This window comes from Hylobates moloch, unplaced genomic scaffold (genome assembly GCF_009828535.3).
Source record: "Hylobates moloch isolate HMO894 unplaced genomic scaffold, HMol_V3 SCAFFOLD_3, whole genome shotgun sequence".
In the NCBI taxonomy this organism is placed as follows: domain Eukaryota; kingdom Metazoa; phylum Chordata; class Mammalia; order Primates; family Hylobatidae; genus Hylobates; species Hylobates moloch.
In genome coordinates, this window is record NW_026652278.1 from 83,624,429 (window position 1) to 83,649,269 (window position 24,841).

Consider the following 24,841-nt stretch of genomic DNA (forward strand, 5'->3'; position numbering starts at 1 on the left):
GAGAACAGTTCATTATTAGATCTATCTTTTGCAAATACTTCCTCCCAGCCTATGACTTGTCTTTTCAGTCCCTTAACTGTGTCTTTTGGAGAGCAGAAGTTTTGAATTTTAATGAAGTCCAGTTTATCAATTATTTCCTTTATGTAGTGTGCCTTTGGTGTTGCATCTAAAAAGTCAGCCGGGTTTTCTTCTGTGTTGTCTTCTAGGGGTTTTATAGTTTTGCATTGTACATCTAGGTCTATGATCAATTTTCAGTGAATTTTTGTGATCAGTGTAAGGTCACATATCTAGATTTATTTTTTAACATGAGATATCCAGTTGTTCCAGCATCATTTGTTGAAAAGACTGTCTTTGCTTCATTGTATGGCATTTCCTCCTTTGTCAAAAAAAGAGTTGACTGTATTCATATGGGTCTATTTCTGGGCCTCTATTCTGTTCCATTGGTCTACTTATTTTTGCCAGTATGAATTACTGTAGCTTTATTTACCATCATTTTAGACCCAGTTGTTTAGTAAGTTTTGACGTCATGTAGTGTCAGTCTTCCAACTTTGCTCTCCTTCAATATTGAGTTGGCTATTCTGGGTCTTTTGTCTCTCCATATAAAGTTTAGACTTAGTTCATCAATATCCATGAAATAATTTGCTGAGATTTTAATTGGGAATGTGTTGAATCTATAGATTAAGTAGGAAAAAACTGACATCTTGACAATATTGAGTCTTCTTATCCATGAACATGGTATATCCCTCCACCTATTTAGTTCTTCTTTGATATCTTTCATTAGAGTTTTGTAGTTTTCTTCATATACATCTTTTACATATTTTGTTAGATTTACACCTAAGTATTTCATTTTGGCAGGGGGTAATGTAAATGGTAATGTGTTTTGAATTTCAAATTCCACTTGTTAATTGCTGGTGTATAGAAAAGCAATAGACTTTTGTACATTATATTATATCCTGGGCAGGCGTGGTGGCTCACACCTGTAATCCCCCACTTTGAGAGGCCAAGGCAGGTGGATCACTTGAGTCCAGGAGTCAACACCATCCTAGCCAACACGGCAAAACCCTGTCTCTACTAAGAATACAAAAAATTAACCGGGTGTGGTGGTGCATGCCTGTAGTCCCAGCTACCTGGCAGGCTGAGGTGGGAAGATCCCTCGAGCCCCTAAGGTGGAGGTTGCAATGAACTGAGATTGTGCTACTGCACTCCAGCCTGGGTGACAGAGTGGAACTCCATCTTAAACAAAACAAAACAAAACCAAAACCATTGTATTCTGCAACCCTGCTGCAATTGTTTATCAGTTTCTTATTTGTCAATTCTACATGTCATCTATTAACAAAGTATTTCCTTTTATTGTTGTATTGCATTAGCTAGGATTTCCAGTATGATGTTAAAAAAGAGTGGTGATATGGGATATTCTTGCCTCATTCCCGATCTTATATATCCTTGCCTCATTCCCGATCTTATCAGGAAAGCTTCACGTTTCTCACCCTTAAGTATCATGTTAGCTGTAGGCTTTTTCTAAATGTTCTTTAACAAGTTTAGGAAGTTTTCTTTCTTTTTTCCCCCAAAGATATCTTCATAACATTCAAAGTTTTCTTTCTATTCCTAGTTTGCCAAGGGTTTTTTTTTTTTTAAATCATGAATGTGTGTTGGATTTTGTCAAATGCTTTTTCTGCATCTATTAATATGATCATGTTATTTTTCTTCTTTAGCCTGTTGATGTAATGGATTACATTAATTGACTTTTGAATGTTGAACCAGCCTTACATACCTAGGATAAATCCCACTTGGTTGTGTGCATAATTATCTTAATACATTTCTGGATTCAATTTGTTAATATTCTATATGGGATTTTTACATCTATGCTCGTAAGAAATATTAGCCTGTAGTTTCCTTTTCTTGTAATGTCTTTGTCTGGTTTTAGTATTAGGGTAATGCTGACCTCAGAGATTAAGTTAAGAAGGATTCTCTCTGCTTCTATCTTCTGAATGACATAGAAAATTGGTGTAAATTCTTTCTTAAATGTTTGGTAGGATTCACCAGAAATCTGGGTCAAATGCTTTCTGTTTCAAGATCATTAATTATTGATTCATTATCTTTAAAAATCATAGGTCTAGTCATAGTGTAGTCATAAAATAGACTCTCTATTTCTTCTTATGTGACTTAAAGCAGATGTGTTTTTCAAAGAATTAGTCCATTTCTTCCAGCTTATTAAATTTGTGAACATAGTTGTTCATAATATTCCTTTATTATCCTTTTAATGTCATGGGATACATAGTGATGCCCTCTCTTTCATTTATTATTTTTTTTTTTAGAAGAAGTCTCACTCTGTCGCCAGGCTGGGGTGCAGTGGTGCATGCAATCTTGGCTCTCTGCAACCCCCACCTCCCGGGTTCAAGTGATTCTCCTGCCTCAGCCTTCCAAGTAGCTGGGACTATAGGCACGTACCACTATGCCCAACTAATTTTTGTATTTTCAGTAGAGACTTGGTTTCACCGTGTTGGTCACGATGGTCTCGATCTCCTGACCTCATGATCTGCCCGCCTCGGCCTCCCAAAGTGCTGGGATTACAGGCATGAGCCACTGCGACCGGCCATTTTTTATATTAGTAATTTTGTATCTTTACTTTTTTTTTTAGTCTGGTTACAGACTTATTGATTTTATTGATCTTCCCAAAGAATCAGCTTTTGGTTTTTCTGACATTTTTTTTCCCGGTTGTTCTCTCTTTTTTTCTTCCTGGGGGTTAATTGAACTTTTTTTTTTTTAATTCCATTTTGGCTTATCTGTAGGGTTTTTGAGTATATCTCTTTCCATAGTCTTTCTAGTGGTTGCTCTAGCAACTACATTGTATTATGTGTAGCTTTTCATAGTCTACTGGCACCAACATTTTACCTGTTTGTGTGAGCCAAAACCTTACCTCTATGCCCCTTTTCTTTCCCACATTTATAACAATTATTTTCTCTGCATACAGTGAAAACCTCAATAGACAGAATTATATTTTGCTTCAATAAATGTAATTTAGAAACCCACAGAGGCGTATTGTATTTACCCATATTTTTACTGTTTCTACTCTTCCTCCCTGATCTTCCAAGATTCCTTCATTGATGGTTTCCTTTCTGTTTCAAGAATTTCTTTAGTATTTCAGCCAGAACCACAATTTTCCAATAATTCACCAAAATGACAAACACAAAAAGAAGGAGGAGAGGCACCTGATATATGTTCTCTGGACCTTTTATAACGTGCAGTTGTTCCTTTGGCCACATACACACGAATCTAACAAGAAAAGTCATACCGTAGATCAGTATGGGAACTGTTTGAAAAGCAATACCCCACAAATGTTCCCATGGCAAAACTGGAGTCCACAATGTTACCCACCATGCTGTTGGCATTGTTGTAAACAAATTAAGGGAAATACTCGTCAAGAGATTAATGTGAATACTGAGTGTAGTAAGGACTCTAAGGGGTGAGATAGCATCCTGAGAAGTGTAAAGGAAAATGACCAGAAAAAGAAGGAAGCCAAAGAGAAAGGTACCTGGGCTTAACTGAGGCGCCAGCCTGTTCTGCCCAGAGAAGCACACTTTCTGAGAACCAGTGGGAAGGAGCCTGAGCTGCCAGAACCTATTCTCTACTAATTCATGCCATAATAGGTGTGTAACAACAACAAAAGACCTTTGGACTGTTAAAACAAAAACAAAAAAAACTTCCTTTAGCCATTTTATTAGGGCAGATCTGCTGGTAACTAATTCTCTTAGTTTTCCTTTTTTGTGTTTGTCTTGTAGACAATGTGTCATTGTTTTTCACTGCACTTTCCTGGTCCTTTAGCTACAGAGAATGGGCTCTTCTTGAGCCTTTGTCTGCATGCAGCCTTTCCAGATTGTTGGGTTCTCCAGTAACTGGTAATAAGTATGCGATATACAAGGCAGTAAGAAAATCCAGGGAACTCACCACTATTTTATTCCTTGATTCCCAAGGTCTCTAGCAATTCTGCCTTCTTTTTTCCAACTTTCAAAGTGTTCTTGTTTGTTTTATATATAATGTTCAGGGCTTTTAAAATGAGTTTAGAAGAATAGAGAAAAGTATGTTTACTCCATCTTTTGGAATCAGAAGTCCTTTCCTGATTATTTTGATGTGTGCGTGTGATGATGCTGTGGTAATCTTTTTAAGACATACTGATTTACAGATAAAATATAATGTCTGGGATGAACTTTGTAATAATTTGGCATGGGTAAATGGGTAGGAATATAGGTGGAAGTGAGATTAGCCATGAACAGATAAATATTGAAGATGAGTGACGGGTATATGGAGGTTTATTACCCTATTTTATTTTTGTATATGTCCAAAATGGTCCTCTAAAAAAAAATTTCCTGACTACCCCACTCTAATACTACAGAATCTTACAATAATCATGATCTATCTATAGCTATTGTCTATGTTCCCTGCTAGAGTATAAACTCATTAACAGGGACTCAGTCTATCTTGGTCACAATTATAAGCTCCAAAGCTTTAAAGTGACTGGCATATAGTTGTTACTCAAATTACCATGTTTTGTCAAATACAAGATGCCATAGATTGTAAAATGTGTCTTAATTTTATGTACTAGTAGGAAAAATTTCTGCAAATTGTGACACATACTACCAGTTTTCTTTTCTTTTCTTTTTTTTTTGAGATGGAGTTTCACTCTTGTCACCCAGGCTGGAATGCACTGGCATGATCTCGGCTCACTGCAAACTCCACCTCCTGGGTTCAAGCGACTCTCCTGCCTCAGCCTCCCAAGTAGCTGGGATTACAGATGCCCGCCAGTATGCCCAGCTAATTTTTGTATTTTTAGTAGAGATGGGGTTTCACCATGTTAGCCAGGCTAGTCTCGAACTCCTGGCCTCAGGTGATCCACCCACCTTGGCCTCCCAAAGTGCTAGAATTACAGGCGTGAGCCACTGCGCCCGGCTGACATACTACCAATTTTTAGAAGTATTTTGATTTGGGAGATACTACAATGTGAAAATATGTCTATTGGTATCTGTGGAATAAATAAGCTGAAATAATGTGAGGTTTACATAATGGTGAATATGTGTTCAAGGACAGATCATGTATTAATTGATAACAGCTATATTTTTCAGTCTATTATCAATTCTTCAGTGAATGTTCCTTCCCGAATATTAAAAATTTATGTTCAAGTTTGTAGGACTATTACGAACCTTAATAGAAAACGCAGGATTCCACAACAATGATCTCCATCTTTTACCACCAAGAACCTCCTGTATTAATTTATCCCCAAGGTCTCCATAATTTATCCTCCTGTATTAATTTATCCCCAAGGTCTCCATAATTTATCCTCCTGTATTAATTTATCCCCAAGGTCTCCATATTTTAAAATACTTTGATAACCAAGTAAAGTTCATTTGTTAAGCTAATTTTGTCCTTTATGGATGAAATTATACTGTTTGGATTGAGGTAATATAATTCCAGCTACAACAAAAGAAACTTCACCTTTTGCCCTACTTGTATGGATTCACTACAGGGAAATGTAACATTTCCATTAGAATATAACTTTGTAACCTCTAGTGCTACTTTCCTAGAGTCTAGGCCCCAGTGGAATGGGGATGGCAGTCACTGACTGGCTCTTAGCTCCTACATTAAGTCAACAAAGGGCATTTAGCTGGCCCATCTTACATTTATGTTAGGAGTTAGGCCATTTGTTTACACAGCTCTCCACAAAAGAGTCTTACTTTCTGTGTTCTGGAATACCTAGCTGGGTGACTTCTTACTTGGATTAATGATTTCTCTACCATAAGAACCAACCTACCCTGTTCATGAAACATTTTAAAGAACTGGTCACTTAGTCTTGGGCTGCACAGGAGGGGATCAGTGTGGGGCTAGAAAAAGTGAGGACATGAAACAACCATGAATCTGCAACCAAAGCAAAGAATGGAAAGATTTTAGTATCAACAGAACTAAAGACAGATTCTTCCAAATTTGAGAGATGACTAAAAATCTTAGTTATTGTGGTAAAAAACTTCAGTGACAAGTGGCTGCCTTCAGGTGCCAAATCTCACTATCCTCTCAATCTCTACATAAACAAAAAGAGCAATGGCCACCAGCCAAGGCCCTGTCTTTTTCCTGCCAGTAGCAGGAGGTCAGGCCATCCACTGAAGTGCCTTATGAATAGGATTTGACTGCCACTGGTGTCTCCTGACAGCTGATGGTAAACCAGAACATCAACAGGGTGGTTTAGGATTGTTTTGGAAATCTGAGTAGTAAGCGCTTCTGGGATGAAATTCTACTTTTGGTTAGCACAGGATTGGCTTTGCCTTTCACTTTAATCTCTGAAAGACATTATTATTTATGTTTGTCGCCAGATTTAAAAATGCACAATTGTGATAAAGGACGTTAAACAGAACCCAGATAATGCCTAAACCTAATTGTTTCCCAACCGTCCAATTTTATTTAGATTTTATGTGCTCACATATAGACACACTTAAAGAGCATATGTTTATATATACATATATAAAATATAGATGATATGGGAGTTTCTGACAAAGTGATTTATTAATGAAAATTCATTCACTATATAACCTTTGAATACCAGAGAAACTTCAATATGTACAAATCAGCATGAAGTTCCCAGTTCTCAAACTTTGGTTATATGCATATGCCTCAAGCACCACAAAAGAAACATTAGTCCTAATTTAAAAAGAAAAAAGTACCAAGAAACAAAAAAAATCTTCAATTCTCTTGAATCTGTTTTCTTTACACAACATCAGGAAAACCTCCTTTTATTCCACATTTCCTTTCATCTCAGCCAGTTTCCAAAACTGTTATAAAAAAAACTGATCAGAGGAAAAAAGACAGACAAACCATTATAGATAAAAGTGATAGCTCAAAAGGACAATTTCTGGAAATTATTCTATCTTAAATAAAGAAACTATTTTAACCTAGGAGGTTTGCATTATGCAACATATATGAAAAAAACCCTAATTATTAATTTTCAGAATTTAAAAACTTAAACAATGCAAGCATATTAAGAGTGGAGGGGAAGGCTCACAGGGAGATTTTTAGCAAAATCAGTTAAAGAGATTCCTGGATTTCAACTTGTTTCCTGGCATCGCTGGCATCTGCGGGCTGCAGAAGCAACTGGTATAATATATGGGCAGGAAGAAAGAGACCCGACAGGCTGAGCACAACCTTCCATGGGATTTCACAAGAGATCTGATGGACAAAAGAAATAAACATCAAAGAATGAAAACTGAAATAGAAGAAAATAGAAATAAAACATATCTAAGTCCATGTGAGTCAGGATGGAGGGAGTTTAGATGTACCAACTGAAAACTGCATATGTGTGGAAGAGATTGCGTCCTTGACTACAAATGTGGATTATATACACATTTATATTAACTTAAGTCAATTCATATATTACACCTGACAGCTCAAATAGGACGTCTCTGGTGGGAGGTGGGAGGAGATGCTATTCGCTCGGCTCCTCAGGTCCCTGTCCTTTGCCCTGAATGGTCAGCGGTCTCTGCACAGGACTCGACGGCATGGTATATGAATGGATAAAGCTTGATGTCTGGTCCAGGGGTAGAACAGTTTCTGCATTCTTCATTGTAATATCGTAGCAACAGCTTATACACGTCTCCTGGAGAGCAAAAGGTCAGACCAGAGGCACATTAAAGTATGTAATTGAAAAAACCTTAGAAAGAACACTCCAGTTTTATCTTAATCTAAATGGCATATGCTCAGACTTGGCTTTTGAAAATACAGCATGAATTTCATATGCCTGAAAGGCTTTCCTAGCACAAATTAAACAAAATTTTTAAAACTCTTTAAAGAAACAACTTCTTTGTTCATGATAACAACAGGCTATACATGGTATACCGTCCATGCACCCTCCTGGGAGTTCACGGCAGCCCTCGTTATACACTTAGCTCCTGAGGTAGCAAGCACACTGGATGAGCGCTGGCAGGTCTGAGAAACAGGACAGTGGGGCTTCTCAGATCTGAACTTACCCTCATTCATCTTTCCCATTTTAGATTTTTATAGACACAAAAGTAAAAATGAACACTAACTCCAGCTTCTTGACCTTACTTTAGTAAGCTGATATACCCTATCAAGACTGTGGATGAAACTCTGCCAGAACAAAAAGACTCTGCAAATGCTGCCCCTCCGAGAGCTTTGTCCTTCCCGCTCAGAGCCATGCTTTTGTTTCTTCGTGCCCACTGTGATTCATCCAGATTTAGCAAGTGTTCCTACTGAATGGTGTACAATCCATCTAGATACCAAGTGTCAAGAGTATCTCCTACTTACCAACAGTGAGTTTCCTTTCAGTAAGGAAAATGTGCATGCTGTAAATGTCTCTCATCAATTCTGAGTCCCCAAAGGTGAAATAAACCACATCTCGCTCAGCTGCAGCAGCTGCCAGTATCTGTATTAGGGCTGAGGCAAAGAGAAAAGACACAGCTACATCATGACATTTTCCACCTAGATACCTTTAGCTCTTTACCAGCTGGTGTGCCACAGCTTCATCCTAGATTAAAGATTTATAAACCTAGTATACATGGTATTAGAAATGGGGAACACAAGGCCGGTCATGGTGCCTCACACCTGTAATCCCAGCACTTTGGGGGGCTGAGGCAGGCAGATCACCTGAGGTCAGGAGTTTGAGACCAGCCTGGCCAACATGGTGAAACCCTACTAAAAATTAAAAAAAAAAAAAAAATTTAGCTGGGTGTGGTGGCGGGCGCCTGTAATCCCAGCTACTCGGGAGGCTGAAACAGGAGAATTGCTTGAACCTGGGAGGCAGAGATGGCAGGTGAGCCGAGATCGCGCCACCGCACTCCAGCCTGGGCGACAGGGCAAGACTCCATCTCAAAAAAAAAAAAATAAGAAGAAATGGGGAACATAGGATGGACATAAATCATCTAGTTGTGTGGCTTTTCAGACATGCTGCCAAGAATATCATCAAACTATAGAATTCCAACACAGGCATCATTGCTGAACCATAAATAAAGGAAGCTGCAAACCATGGGACTAAGGTGGTATTTATATTTGCTTCTATTAATCTGCAATTAAATTTTTTTATGTTTGCTTACTTGATATAATTGCTGTGTCTTATCACACAGCCACTGGTCTTTTGTATAGGCACATTTGGGAGGTCCTAATGTTCTCCTTAATCCTACAGCAGGAGTTCTCAAAATGGGCTGGGGAGCACAACTGCGTCCCTCCTGCACTCCCACCTCCACTGGCCACTGCAGAACGAGAGGCAGAGTTCCTGAAAACACTGGACAGTCACTCTCTGGTGTGTTATAAGAATGAAAAAACAGTTGAGATCTACTATTTCCAGGAATCAAGGTTACAAATCACTGAACCTGAAGTATGTTTCCAAAAATTTAGTTACCTTACAATCTCAATAGATAGGATTTATTTTAAATAACCACAAAATTGAATACAGTTACAATAAATGCCCTTTTGCTAGTTATAGATCTCTTACTTCATAAAAGGGAAGATGGGAATCAAATTAAAACATTAAAGAGGGTATATATATTTTTTGAGATGGAGTCTTGCTCTGTCACCCATGCTGGAATGTGGTGGTGTGATCTCAGCTCACTGCAACCTCTGCCTGCTGGGTTCAAGTGATTATCCTGCCTCAGCCTCCCAAGTAGTTGAGATTACAGGAGGCTGCTGCCATACCCGGCTAATTTCTGTATTTTTAGTAAAGACACGGTTTCACCATGTTGGCCAGGCTGGTCTCGAACTCCTGACCTCAAGCGATCTGCCCATCTCAGCCTCCCAAATTGTGGGGATTACAGGCATGTGCCAATGTGCCTGGCCAAAGGGGGTATCTTTTTATAGTTTTGATTTTTGAGAGCATGTTAATATTCTACATATTTACAAATTAAAATTAAAATACTAAGAATGGGAATGGGGAGAAACCTACAGCTGAAGGTAAACTAAAACAAATGAGCGTAATTTTAATTCAAATAAATAACATAACTACACTGGAGGGAAAGGAAGAAGAAAAGGAAGAAAGAAAGAACCCAAGTAACTTACAAAGACAATATATGACTTATATAAGTCCATAAGACCATAATATATGGTCTTAGGCCAGAACTGCAAACAAATTCCCAACTCTTTTTACAAGGTTTGCTTACCATAGTAGTACAGGTGAAGCAACTCTGAAACTATTTTGAACTGTATTAGAGGAATGAGCAAATGAATAAATGTGTTGATGCTGCTGGGAACTGGTGTCTCACTATGGAAGAAGGGACACACAAAAATGGAATGGAGGAAGACAAAAAAGAACTCTGTGAGGATGGACTGAAATGGAAGGCATTGGTGTATACTCATGATGTCAAAAATATGTGTATCTGTGTGTGTGTGTGTGTGTGTGTGTGTGTGTGTGTACATATACATTTCCTAGCTCTGTCTGCTAAAAGGGCCAAAAGGGAGACACCACAGTAGCAATGAGCACACTCAGCACCCAAATCTTGGTCTCTACCATCATTCCCCCTAAATGGAACTAGATTCCTCAAGAAGTGCTTAATGCTATAGTTTGGACAAGAAAGGTACAAGATGACCTCAAAATATTTTGTTATACCAGAAGGTAAAGAAGTGCTCAAATGGATAAAACAAAATGAAACAAAAAACAGAAGGGCCAGCTCTTCCCCACAGGAGAAAGCCAAAGACTAACCGGTAAGTGTGGTTGGGGTATTAGAATAGGAACATCCTTTCTTTGCAACCATTGTGGTAAAGGTCAGGCAAGAATCATTAACAGATGCTAAATCTAGGGAAAATTTTGCCTTTGTCTTCCTACAGATTGCTTATTAGTTACAAGGGAGGAAAAAAACCCTCAACTCTGCAGTGGGGAAACTGGGCAACAGCCTGACACAGTGATCAAAATTAAGATCACCAGTAGTGTCAGATGGCCATCAAGTGTCTCTTGACAGTGTCACTGACACAGCATTCTGACAGAGAATGCATAACCTTAACCTCATCACAAGGAAACAACAGACAAACTCAAAGAACGTTGTATTCTTTAAACACATCAATGTCATAAGAGACAAAAAAAAGGCTGTGGAAATATTCTTGATTCAAAAGGAGGCTAACAAACATGACAACTAAATGCAGTAGCTGACCCTGGACCCTGTGCTAGAGGGGAAAAAGGCTAGAAAGGGCTTTATTAGGTCATCTGACAAAATGAGAATATAGATGAAAGAGTAAATATCAGTGTACATTTATGAATTTAATAACTATAACGTGTTTATATAAGATAATATTTTATTCTTAGGAAATACACATTGAAGTATTTAGGAAAGAGGGCATAGTATATGTAAGTTAAGCTCAAATGATTCAGAAAAAAATTATGTGCATATGTATACATATATATGCATACATAAAGGTGTGTATTTTTATTTTTATAAATTTGAAATTATTTTTAAATAGAAAGTTTTAAAAATTACATAGGAAGAAAAAATTTTAAGTTGAACCAGTAAAATTTGATATCGTTGAGTATTTCCCAGATTTGGGAAAGAATCTATGACATAATATATGTAAGATTCTAAAATACCATCAAAGTATGTCCTAATTTCCAAACTAATATTTATGGAGTACCCACAACATGGGAGGTGCCATGACTATGCCTCATTAATCTCAGAGTATTGAAAGTAATTAACTTCAAAATAGAGATAAGTTTTAATTAAAACTGCTCAACCAACTCATGTATACATTAAAGCTTCAATACACCCTATTTCAAAAGGTTCCTAATTAACCTAAACTACACATAAAAATGGGAACTAATGAATCATAATCTTTCTTGACCAAGAAGTACCATTTCTTACCTTTTACTGAAAATGAAAATTTAGCTTTAAGTATTTACTATTTAAAAAGACAGAGACCCAAAGAAGAGTCTTTTTCCTCCTATTTCCTACTAGATCTCTAGTCATTTGCCATTTGTGAAAATGAAGTATTAATAAAAACATTTAAAATTTATCTCTTTATAGAATTTATTTTATATTAAGAGAAAATCAAAAAGTAAAACCAATTCACATTACATTCTTGATTTCACACCCATTTCTATTTGAGTACATATTGTACCATAAGCACATGTTAGACTAGTTAGGACTGGGAGGCAGGAGATCCAAGTTCTATCTTCAGCCTTCTGCCAGCTATCTAGATCTGTGACTTTAGCCAGTTACTCTCTGGGCCTCATTTTTCTCAACTACACCATAGAGTTAAATCAGATGCTCCCTGAAGATTCTGTCAGAGTTTAGAAATCCATAATCACTGTTATAATTATTTTCCCTCCATTGAATGCTAGACTATACATACATAAATGAAATTTCCAGCTTGTAATCCCAGCACTTTGGGAGGCCGAGGCGGGCGGATCACGAGGTCAGGAGATCGAGACCACGGTGAAACCCCGTCTCTACTAAAAATACAAAAAAAAAATTAGCCGGGCGTGGTGGCGGGCGCCTGTAGTCCCAGCTACTCGGAGAGGCTGAGGCAGGAGAATGGCGTGAACCCGGGAGGCGGAGCTTGCAGTGAGCCGAGATTGTGCCACTGCACTCCAGCCTGGGCAACAGAGATAAGCACTTTACCTCAAAAAAAAAAAAAAAAAAAAAGAAATTTCCAGGAAGATAATCTCGATCCTAGATACATTAGTAAACACTGACAAAAGTTTATTTTAAAACATCACTGTCTTCAGGCCTCCTTGTCTACAATACCCCCAAGATCTTTGCAAATCTACACAATTATGCTTCATGATTTAAGTGAAGGCTCTTGCATCAAAAGTTAGACGAGAATAAATCACAAGTCTATTAGAGTATGTGGACTGATTCCAAGTATGATATAAAAACATCCAATTCTAACTTCAAGCACAACTACGTGCCAAAATAATCACTTAAATTAACCTGCAGGGAGCTTGGTTTTAATTTTCTTTTTGGCATCAATGTTAAGCTATGAAAAAATACAAATAAATATGAATAACATAAAAAGCAATTCATAGTGTCCTGTTGCAACAAATGGACCAAGCACAAAATGGGTAAGATGATTGATACTCACACCACAAGTGTGGTGTGAGGCCACCAGCATGTAATATTGGTAACAACTGCTAACACTGGGCTCTTATAGCACACTGAACACTGTTCTAGGAGCTTTACAAACACTACCTCATGATTCCTTACAAAAACTCAACAAGGGAATTATTATTTCCATATTGAAAATAAAGAAATTTAGGCACCAAAAGGTTATGTAATTTGTCTCAGGTCACACAGCCAGAAAGTGGTGGAGCTGACTGGGACACCAACTCAAGAACGCTTGCCCTCACCCACTGCTTCTGGACTGCTGTGGCAATCCACCCTGGTCAACTCCAAGCAGACCTTACCACACGCCAGCCAGAGCAATGTCTTTACATTGCTTATTCAAACGATTTAAATGCATGCTGTCAAGGAGGCCAAGATAGTACAGATTTGAAAGTACTACGCACGTCCTTCTACTGAGCTCACTTTGTAAGCTCTCACATTTTGGGTACCCTGAGAGCTCAGCTTTGCTCACCAGTCCCAAAAGCATTTCACTTCTTCTTTCTACCACACAGCACTCTTTGAGGCCTACTCTTATTCTCCAATTGGTCTTGTCCTCTGGCTACTGTTTTAAATCTTGACACTCCCTCCTTTTCCACTATGGATGTTACTAATGGCTCAATCTTTGGTCCTCTCACCTGCTTTAAATACACTCTCTCTTCAAGAATGCAGCCACCATCTCTAGAACGGTAACTCCCAAATCTCAATCCAGATCCAGAGCTTGCAGCCAATACGGATTAAATAACAAAAGCACACAAGGGTTTCAATCCTGGTTTGAATCTTGGCACTACCACTTGCTATCTGTATGACTCTATGCTAATTTACCTCTCGATGCCTCAGTTGTTGCCCCTACACAGACAAAAAAGAAAACTTACCTAAATAGGTTGTTGTGTGCTAATACAGGTAAAGAATATATTTAGTACAATTCCTAGAACATAGTATTCACTCAATATGTTCTCAACTAATAATAACAATAGTAATGAACATATATTGGTTTTTAAGAAGATGGGGCCAAGTTTGAATGTTGGTTCTGACACTTGCTAGCTGCTCTCTTGGGACAGGTTTATTAGCTGTCTATAAAAACCTTGGTTCCTCATTCTTAAAAGTGGGGCAATAAATGGAAGGGTAACTGTGCAAACCATAAGAGAAAATGCAGTGACTGTTAAACCTGGCTGATCCCAGCTCACAGATAGTTAAAAAAATTCCTAAAGCCATTTTCCAAGTCCACTAACTCAGCAGTATCTCTGAGGTGCTGACACAGGTTGAGTATCCCTCATATGAAATGTTTGGGACCAGACTGGTTTTGGATTTCATTTTTTTTTTTGGTAATATTTGCAATATCAGTTGAGCATCTCAAATCTGAAAATCTGAAATTGAAATGCTCCAAAGAGCATTACCTTTGAGCATCATGCACTCAAAAACTTTTGGTGAATTTTGGAGCATTTTGAATTTTGGATTTTCAGATTTGGGATACTCAACCTGTAAGAAATACATACTTGCTCCAGACACCTTTGAATGCGCATTATCAAGCAAGACCCCATTCTCAGCACTGGGGCCACAAAAAAGGATAATACAGAAATGTTAAGAAAGTAATCTTCCTGAGCAAGGCTGGGAGAGACCAAGAGAGTGTGATCTGTTCTGGCAGAAGAAAGCAAAGTGAGGAGGAGCCTGTGGTAGACAAACGAGGTGACCTGATCCAATGCTCTATACTCCCACCTTCCATTTTTGGTTGGAAGTCATCCCTTCCCCAACTCCATAACCACACTTCCTATAAAACTCAGTCAAAGGGCTAGTCTAGGCCAATCACAGCATGGTAGAAAATGACGTATCAGCACTGTCTAAATTCTTTTTCTAGAGAAATGGTCTTTCTGGAGTTTAACTATCTTGATTCCAAAATTACAAAATAACTAGTAAAGACATTATTTAAGTTTGATATAAATGGACATAAAAAGTTTCTATATCTCAGAAACATTTCACTTAATATACATATGCCATGGAAATAAATTAGAAATCCTTTAAATCTCATTAGGTTATGTGTCTTGTGTTTCTTGATTCCCTGGCTATGACAATTTGGTCCAAGGGATGAGAAGTAATCCCAGTTGGTCAAATTAGAGTATTTTTGTGGCATTTTAAAACTAAGGAGTCCCCTTTTCTTCTTGGGTCACTCAACTGCAGGTTTGCAAGACTGGAACTATTTGGTCTGGTTCCTGCCAGGCAGAGACAATCTGATGGAGACAGATGAAAATGAGGCCATTATATTGAAAGAAGCAGGCAGGAAAGGAACCAACACAAACAGAGGGAGAGCCTGATTCTAGGATCAACTCATACCTGAGGCCAACTCTAGCCACGTCAAGCAACAGTCCCCTTTTAGGTGGAAGGCATAAGCTACATTAGTGTCTCTTTCAACCAAAAGAATCCTAATACAGAACTTTTTTGGTGGAAGGGAATGAGGGTCTTTCTGGTGTAGTTACCACTGGAGTAGAATCTTACAAGGGACCGAAGTAATTAGCCAGGTACAGACAGACAGTTACAGAAAAATGTTTAAAGCCCAAGATTAATTAAAGGCACACAGAAGCTAACGAATAAATTCGTTAAATGGAAATTCATTGAGCATATTTTATTTGCAAGTCACTTTTAGGTACTGAAGGTAAGGAATGGGGATAGAAAAGAAAATGCAAAAAATGCAACAAGGCACCTTTTAATGATAGTAAACTGGCAATGGCATACTTGTTTACAGGTCAGGTAACATATACGGGGAAGTCCAAGGGAGAGAATACAGTCATGGGTTCTTAGTTTCTGTTCCTGATTGGGCCAGTAAAGCCCTTTCCTCATCCCTCTTTTCCACTTACCACTAGAGAGAGAAACTAAAAACCACAGCTTCAGGCTGCTAAGCACCTAAAACAAAACAAAACAGAACAAAAACAACAAAATAAGGCAAGTTGGACAAACGTAAGTAAACAGCAAAGGAAATGCTAGGAGAAATTTACAAAAGCACAACAGAAGAAGGAACGTTAAAGTAGCACTCAATTCCTTCACAAAATAAGCAAGTAAAGTCAGAAGGACAGAGTCTGACCTAAAAGGTATAGAATCTTACAGCAAAAGAGTAAGTCTTATACCTTTCAGAGACACCTTTTCAAGTGCCAACATGTCTGCAATAATTGACTATGTTAGGTCATGAAGAGAAGTTCAAGAAACACCAAAAAGTAGAAATAGTATTATCTACATTCTTGATTACAATGTAATAAAATTAGACATGAGATAAAAGCAAAATTTTTAACAAACTAACCACTGAGATAATTTTAAGTTATCTCCTAAAATTCTCATGGGTGCCTAGGGTCTGGTGGTACATTTGAGGCAGAAGCTCCCCCACGCAAAAATCTTTGCTGAGACGAGATGTAGAAAGCTAAAAAAAAAAAAAAGCTGCTTCTACCCCAACCATGAGAAAAGGCCAAATGTTGTAATCTACAAAATTATGACTTTTTCTGAGTTTATAGGAGAGCTGAGTTTTCGAGGCAACCAAAGGGTAACAAGCCCCTCTGAGAAGATAAAATACATGAACGGTTTTATGTTTGAAAGTAACAGGAGAAAGAGGTGGTCACCACACAAATGGGTAGGAATAAATCAGCTAAAACTTCAATGAAATGTTAAAAGTCAAGTATGAACTAGAGGGGCACTTTGGAATAGTTAGGAGCACCAGAAATAAGTAGAGCTTGCACTGGCTCAAAAGCTTTCACATAAGCCTCCACAAGGTGCTCAGAAAAATGCAGGTCAGGTAGGAGGCCACAGGGAGCCCCTTTGATGGCACAGGCAAGCAGGACGCCACTGGCTGCTGCTGGACCCAGGCCCAAAGCCCCTCCATCTCCTCCTAGTCCCTTCTCTCCTAGCCTGTGGCTCCTAGGGCCACTGGCTGCCTGAGGAAGAATGTTGTTAGTAAACTGTCTATTGAATGAACTAATATATTAAAAATATTCTCTTAATAGTTGTCAAAGTAATGTACAATTAAAGCAGTTCAAAACTAATTGTGAGGCTGGGGATGGTAGCACATGCCTGCAGTCCCAGCTACTTGGGAGGCTGAAACAGGAGGATCCCTTGAGCCCAGGAGGTCGAAGCTGCAGTGAGCTATGATCACGCCATTGCACTCTAGCCTGGGTGACACAATGAGACCCTGTAAAACAAACAACTAAATTGTGGTAAAACACAAAACTCATGTGCAATTAAGTAACAAGCATGGGGGGAGGAGCTAAGATGGCTGAATAGGAACAGCTCCGGTCTACAGCTCCCAGCGTGAGCAACGCAGAAGACAGGTGATTTCTGCATTTCCAACTGAGCTTTGAAGAGAGTAGTGGTTCTCCCAGCACGCAGCTTGAGATCTGAGAAGGGGCAGACTGCCTCCTCAAGAGGGTCCCTGACCCCCGAGTAGCCTAACTGGGAGGCAACCCCCAGTAGGGGCGGACTGACACCTCACACGGCCGGGTACTCCTCTGAGACAAAACTTCCGGAGGAACGATCAGGCAGCAGCATTTGAGGTTCACCAAAATCTGCTGTTCTGATACCCAGGCAAACAGGGTCTGGAGTGGACCTCCAGCAAACTCCAACAGACCTGCAGCTGAGGGTCCTGTCTGTTAGAAGGAAAATTAACAAACAGAAAGGACATCCACACCAAAAACCCATCTGTATGTCACCATTATCAAAGACCAAAGGAAGATAAAACCACAAAGATGGGGAAAAAAAAGAGCAGAAAAACTGGAAACTCTAAAAATCAGAGTGCCTCTCCTCCTCCAAAGGAACACAGCTCCTCACCAGCAACAGAACAAAGCTGGATGGAGAATGACTTTGATGAGTTGAGAGAAGAAGGCTTCAGACGATCAAACTACTCCGAGCTACAGGAGGAAATTCGAACCAATGGCAAAGAATTTAAAAGCTTTGAAAAAAAATTAGAGGAATGGATAACTAGAATAACCATTGGAGAGAAGTCGTTAAACGACCTGATGGAGCTGAAAACCAAGGCACGAGAGCTACGTGACGAATGCAGAAGCCTCAGGAGCCGATGCGATCAACTGGAAGAAAGGGTATCAGTGATGGAAGACGAAATGAATGAAATGAAGCGAGAAGTTTAGAGAAAAAAGAATAAAAAGAAACGAACAAAGCCTCCAAGAAATATGGGACTATGTGAAAAGACCAAATCTATGTCTGATTGGTGTACCTGAAAGTGACAGGGAGAATGGAACCAAGTTGGAAAACACACTGCAGGGTATTATCCAGGAGAACTTCCCCAATCTAGCAAGGCAGGCCAACATTCAGATTCAGGAAATACAGAGAACTCCACAAAGATACTCCTCGAGAAGAGCAACTCCAAGACACATAATTGTCAGATTCACCAAAGTTGAAATACAGGAAAAAACGTTAAGGGCAGCCAAAGAGAAAGCTCAGGTTACCCACAAAGGGAAGCCCATCAGACTAACAGCAGATCTCTCAGCAGAAACTCTACAAGCCAGAAGAGAGTGGGGACCAATATTCAACATTCTTAAAGAAAAGAATTTTCAACCCAGAATTTCATATCCAGCCAAACTAAGCTTCATAAGTGAAGGAGAAATAAAATCCTTTACAGACAAGCAAATGCTGAGAGATTTTGTCACCACCAGGCCTGCCCTACAAGAGCTCCTGAAGGAAGCACTAAACATGGAACAACCGGTACCAGCCACTGCAAAAACATGCCACATTGTAAAGACCATCAAGGCTAGGAAGAAACTGCATCAACTAACGAGCAAAATAACCAGCTAACATCATAATGACAGGATCAAATTCACACATAACAATATTAACTTTAAATGTAAATGGACTAAATGCTCCAATTAAAAGACACAGATTGGCAAATTGGGTAAAGAGTCAAGACCCATCAGTGTGCTGTATTCAGGAAACCCATCTCACGTGCAGGGACACACATAGACTCAAAATAAAGGGATGGAGGAAGATCTACCAAGCAAATGGAAAACAAAAAAAGGCAGGGGTTGCAATCCTAGTCTCGGATAAAACAGACTTTAAACCAACAAAGATCAAAAGAGACAAAGAAGGCCATTACATAATGGTAAAGGGATCAATTCAGCAAGAAGAGCTAACTATCCTAAATATATATGCACCCAATACAGGAGCACCCAGATTCGTAAAGCAAGTCCTTAGTGACCTACAAAGACACTTAGACTCCCACACAATAATAATGGGAGACTTTAACATCTCACTGTCAACATTAGACAGATCAACGAGACAGAAAGTTAACAAGGATACCCAGGAATTGAACTCAGCTCTGCACCAAATGGACCTAACAGACATCTACAGAACTCTCCACCCCAAATCAACAGAATATACATTCTTTTCAGCACCACACCACACCTACTCCAAAATTGACCACATAGTTGGAAGTAAAGCACCCCTCAGCAAATGTAAAAGAACAGAAATTATAACAAACTGTCTCTCAGACCACAGTGCAATCAAACTAGAACTCAGGATTAAGAAACTCACTCAAAACTGCTCAACTACATGGAAACTGAACAACCTGCTCCTGAATGACTACTGGGTAAATAATGAAATGAAGGCAGAAATAAAGATGTTCTTTGAAACCAACAAGAACAAAGACACAACATACTAGAATCTCTGGGACACATTCAATTTCCCTGTGTAGAGGGAAATTTATAGCACTAAATGCCCACAAGAGAAAGCAGGAAAGATCTAAAATTGACACCCTAACATCACAATTAAAAGAACTAGAAAAGCAAGAGCAAACACATTCAAAAGCTAGCAGAAGGCTAGAAATAACTAAGATCAGAGCACAACTGAAGGAAACAGAGACACAAAAAACCCTTCAAAAAATTAATGAATCCAGGAGCTGGTTTTTTGAAAAGATCAACAAAATTGATAGACCACTAGCAAGACTAATAAAGAAGAAAAGAGAGAAGAATCAAATAGATGCAATAAAAAATGATAAAGGGGATATCACCAGTGATCCCACAGAAATACAAACTACCATCAGAGAATACTATAAACACCTCTACGCAAATAAACTAGAAAATCTAGAAGAAATGGATAAATTCCTTGACACATACATCCTCCCAAGACTAAACCAGGAAGAAGTTGAATCTCTGAATAGACCAATAACAGGCTCTGAATTTGAGGCAATAAATAATAGCTTACCAACCAAAAAAAGTCCAGGATCAGATGGATTCACAGCTGAATTCTACCAGAGGTAAAAGAAGGAGCTGGTACCGTTCCTTCTGAAACTATTCCAATCAATAGAAAAGAGGGAATCCTCCCTAACTCATTTCATGAGGCCAGCATCATCCTGATACCAAAGCCTGGCAAAGACACAATGAAAAAAGAGAATTTTAGACCAATATCCTTGATGAACATCGATGCAAAAATCCTCAATAAAATACTGGCAAATCGAATCCAGCAGCACATCAAAAAGCTTATCCACCATGATCAAGTGGGCTTCATCCCTGGGATGCAAGGTTGGTTCAACATACACAAATCAATAAATGTAATCCAGCATATAAACAGAACCAAAGACAAAAAACACATGATCATCTCAATAGATGCAGAAAAGGCCTTTGACAATATTCAACAACACTTCATGCTAAAAACTCTCCATAAATTTGGTATTGATTGGTCATATCTCAAAATAATAAGAGCTATCTATGACAAACCCACAGCCAGTATCATACTGAATGGGCAAAAACTGGAAGCATTCCCTTTGAAAACTGGCACAAGACAGGGATGCCCCCTCTCACCACTCCTATTCAACATAGTGTTGGAAGTTCTGGCCAGGACAATCAGGCAGGAGAAGGAAATAAAGGGTATTCAATTAGGAAAAGAGGAAGTCAAATTGTCCCTGTTTGCAGATGACATGATTGTATATCTAGAAAACCCCATTGTCTCAGCCCCAAATCTCCTTAAGCTGATAAGCAACTTCAGCAAAGTCTCAGGATACAAAATCAATGTACAAAAATCACAAGCATTCTTATACACCAATAAGAGACAAACAGAGAGCCAAATCATGAGTGAACTCCCATTCACAATTGCTTCAAAGAGAATAAAATACCTAGGAATCCAACTTAGAAGGGACGTGAAGGACCTCTTCAAGGAGAACTACAAACCACTGCTCAATGAAATAAAAGAGGATACAAACAAATGGAAGAACATTCCATGCTCATGGGTAGGAAGAATCAATATAGTGAAAATGGCCATACTGCCCAAGGTAATTTATAGATTCAATGTCATCCCCATCAACCTACCAATGACTTTCTTCACAGAATTGGAAAAAACTACTTTAAAGTTCATATGGAACCAAAAAAGAGCCCGCATCGCCAAGTCAATCCTAAGCCAAAAGAACAAAGCTGGAGGCATCACGCTACCTGACTTCAAACTATACTACAAGGCTACACTAACCAAAACAGCATGGTACTGGTACCAAAACAGAGATATAGACCAATAGAACAGAACAGAGCCATCAGAAATAATGCTGCATATCTACAACTATCTGATTTTTGACAAACCTGACAAAAACAAGAAATGGGGAAAGGATTCCCTGTTTAATAAATGGTGCTGGGAAAACTGGCTAGCCATATGTAGAAAGCTGAAGCTGGATCCCTTCCTTACACCTTATACAAAAATTAATTCAAGATGGATTAAAGACTTAAATGTTAGACCTAAAACCATAAAAACCCTAGAAGAAAATCTAGGCAATACCATTCAGAACATAGGCATGGGCAAGGACTCCATGTCTAAAACACCAAAAGCAATGGCAACAAAAGCCAAAACTGACAAATGGGATCTAATTAAACTAAAGAGCTTCTGCACAGCAAAAGAAACTACCATCAGAGTGAACAGGCAACCTACAGAATGGGAGAAAATTTTCGCAACCTACTCATCTGACAAAGGGCTAATATCCAGAATCTACAAAGAACTCAAACAAATTTACAAGAAAAAAACAAACAACCCCATCAAAAAGTGGGCGAAGGATATGAACAGACACTTCTCAAAAGACGACATTTATGCAGCCAAAAAACACGTAAAAAAATGTTCATCATCACTGGCCATCAGAGAAATGCAAATCAAAACCACAATGAGATGCCATCTCACATCAGTTAGAATGGCGATCATTATAAAGTCAGGAAACAACAGGTGCTGGAGAGGATGTGGAGAAATAGGAACACTTTTACACTGTTGGTGGGACTGTAAACTAGTTCAACCATTGTGGAAGTCAGTGTGGCGATTCCTCAGGGATCTAGAATTAGAAATACCATTTGACCCAGCCATCCCATTACTGGATATATACCCAAAGGACTATAAATCATGCTGCTATAAAGACACATGCACACGTATGTTTATTGCGGCACTATTCACAATAGCAAAGACTTGGAACCAACCCAAATGTCCAACAATGATAGACTGGATTAAGAAAATGTGGCACATATACACCATGGAATACTATGCAGTCATAAAAAATGATGAGTTCATTTCCTTTGTAGGGACATGGATGAAACTGGAAAACATCATTCTCAGTAAACTATCGCAAGGACAAAAAACCAAACACCGCATGTTCTCACTCATAGGTGGGAATTGAACAATGAGAACTCATGGACACGGGAAGGGGAACATCACACTCCGGGGACTGTTATGGGGTCGGGGGAGGAGGGAAGGAGAGCATTAGGAGATATACCTAATGCTAAATGACGAGTTAATGTGTGCGGCACCCCAACATGGCACATGTATACATATGTAACAAACCTGCACGTTGTGCACATGTACCCTAAAACTTAAAGTATAATAATAATAAAATTAAAAAAAAAAAGTAACAAGCATGTTAAAAATATTTTGCCGGCCGGGCACAGTGGCTCATGCCTGTAATCCCAGCACTTTGGAAGCTGAGGCAGGTGAATCATGAGGTCAGGAGTTCAAGACCAGCTTGGCCAACATGGTGAAACCCTGTCTCTGCTAAAAATACAAAAAATTAGCTGGGCGTGGTGGCAGGCACCTGTAATCCCAGCTACTTGGGAGGCTGAGGCAGGAGAATTGCTTGAACCCAGGAGGTGGAGGTTGCAGTGAGCCAAGATAGTGCCACTGCATTCCAGCCCAGGCAACAGTGCAAGACTCCATCTCAAAAAAAAAAAAAAAAAATCTTGCCTTCTTTCTTTTGTAATTTTCTTTTTTTGTAAGAGATGTGGTCTTACTATGTTGCCCAGGCTGACCTTGAACTTCAGGGCTCAAACATTCCTCCCACCTCAGCCTCACAAGTAGCTGGGACTATAGGCGCATACCATCATGCTCAGCTTACCCTTATTTCTATTAATAATTAAAGAAATACCAGTTTAAGGATTTATACCTGCCCATGTTACCCACCATGAACATTTTTTATAAGATTTTTTTGTTACAAAAACAATATATGCTCACAATAAAAAAGATGCAGATTAAAAATAAAGTATAAAACATCACTGACCAAGTGTGGTGGCTCACAAGTGTAATCACAACACCAGCCTGGGCAACATAGTGAAACCCCACCTCTACTAAAAATAAAAAATGAAAAAACCCCAACAAAACAAAACAAAAAGAGTATCACCCACTAGAGAACAACCATAGTTAATCTTGGCGCATAAACAGATAAACATAGAGAACCTCAAATTTGTGTGTGATATTTTATATTCATGATTTAATTTTAAAATGGTTTATATGGCATACATTGTGTATTTCTCCCATTTGTCAATATTCCAAAACCATCCTTCCCTGTCAGCAGATACATTTCTATAATGGTTTTTAAAGGATGCATAATATTTTATTGCATAAATGTACCATAATTTCTTTTTTTTTAGCATCATAGTTTAGTAACCAATTCCCCACTGAAGGACATTATGACTCGTTCTAAATAGGGAAATGTCACAGTTACTCCAAAATTTAAATCTCAATAGTAGAGGAAATGAATTATATAATGGAAATCTTAGACTACTATGCTTGATAGTCACCAGAGCAAGCACAGCTGCAGTCTGAAAGGCTTTTAAGCCAGAAAAAAAGAAAAAAGGAAAAGAAGTGAACACATTTATAAAGTTTTCCAAACTGTCTATCACAAATGACCGTGGCTTACAGCAGACCTAGCTTCTGGATTGATGACTTGAATCTAGTCATTCATTTTACTTAAGAGAAAGACAGGAAAAAAGTGTCTGTCGTAAGATCAATAACCCCAGAGTGAAAAATAGGTTTCCTCAAACACTGAAAATAGCACCATGCAGTTTTTGTCTTTGAATTTGAAGAAAATGTAGGTGAAAGTCTTTCGCATAAAGGGACAGGAAAGATCTTTATAAGTACACCACAAAAATGTGAACACATAAAAGCTAACTCAGTAACTTCAGCCTAATTGGTTGAAATAAATGAAGAAGCAGAAAAATGTTTATAACATGTAACAGTTAAACAATTAATATGTTTTAATATACAAAGAGTTATTACTAGCCAGTGATAAAATCAAACTACTCCCAAAGAGATGAATGGGCAGAAGGCATGAAAAAGCAATTCACAAAACAAACAAATGGCCAGTAAACATGAAAACTGTTGAGCCTCAGAGAAATGAAAAAGAGTAACAAAGTCCTGTCTTGGTGATGCTGTTCATGTGAGGAAGACAATGTGAATTGATATCACCTTTCAGAGTGAAATCTACAAGGATCAAAATGAAGTATACATATTCTTTGAGTCATTAATCTCACCTCTAGGAATTTACCTTAAGAAGATAATTA

The 24,841-nt window shown here is 38.6% G+C and overlaps 1 protein-coding gene across 5 annotated transcripts in view; it reads right to left on the reverse strand.

The window, feature by feature from the left end:
* Positions 1–6,527: 6,527 nt before the first annotated feature.
* The window catches only part of PARG (poly(ADP-ribose) glycohydrolase), a 134,064-nt gene continuing 115,750 nt past the window's right edge, over positions 6,528–24,841 (reverse strand). For 3 of the 5 annotated variants that reach the window (XM_058436491.1, XM_058436489.1, XM_032142307.2), the window contains 2 exons: positions 8,302–8,430; positions 6,528–7,633 (listed from right to left, as the gene is read on the reverse strand). In XM_058436491.1, the coding sequence (XP_058292474.1) occupies positions 7,479–7,633; positions 8,302–8,430 (284 nt within the window). In that variant the 3' untranslated portion in view covers positions 6,528–7,478. Of the gene's footprint in view, positions 7,634–8,301; positions 8,431–8,749; positions 9,243–24,841 lie in introns of those variants that run through there. The other 2 variants (XR_009212849.1, XM_058436490.1) reach the window with 2 other exon arrangements.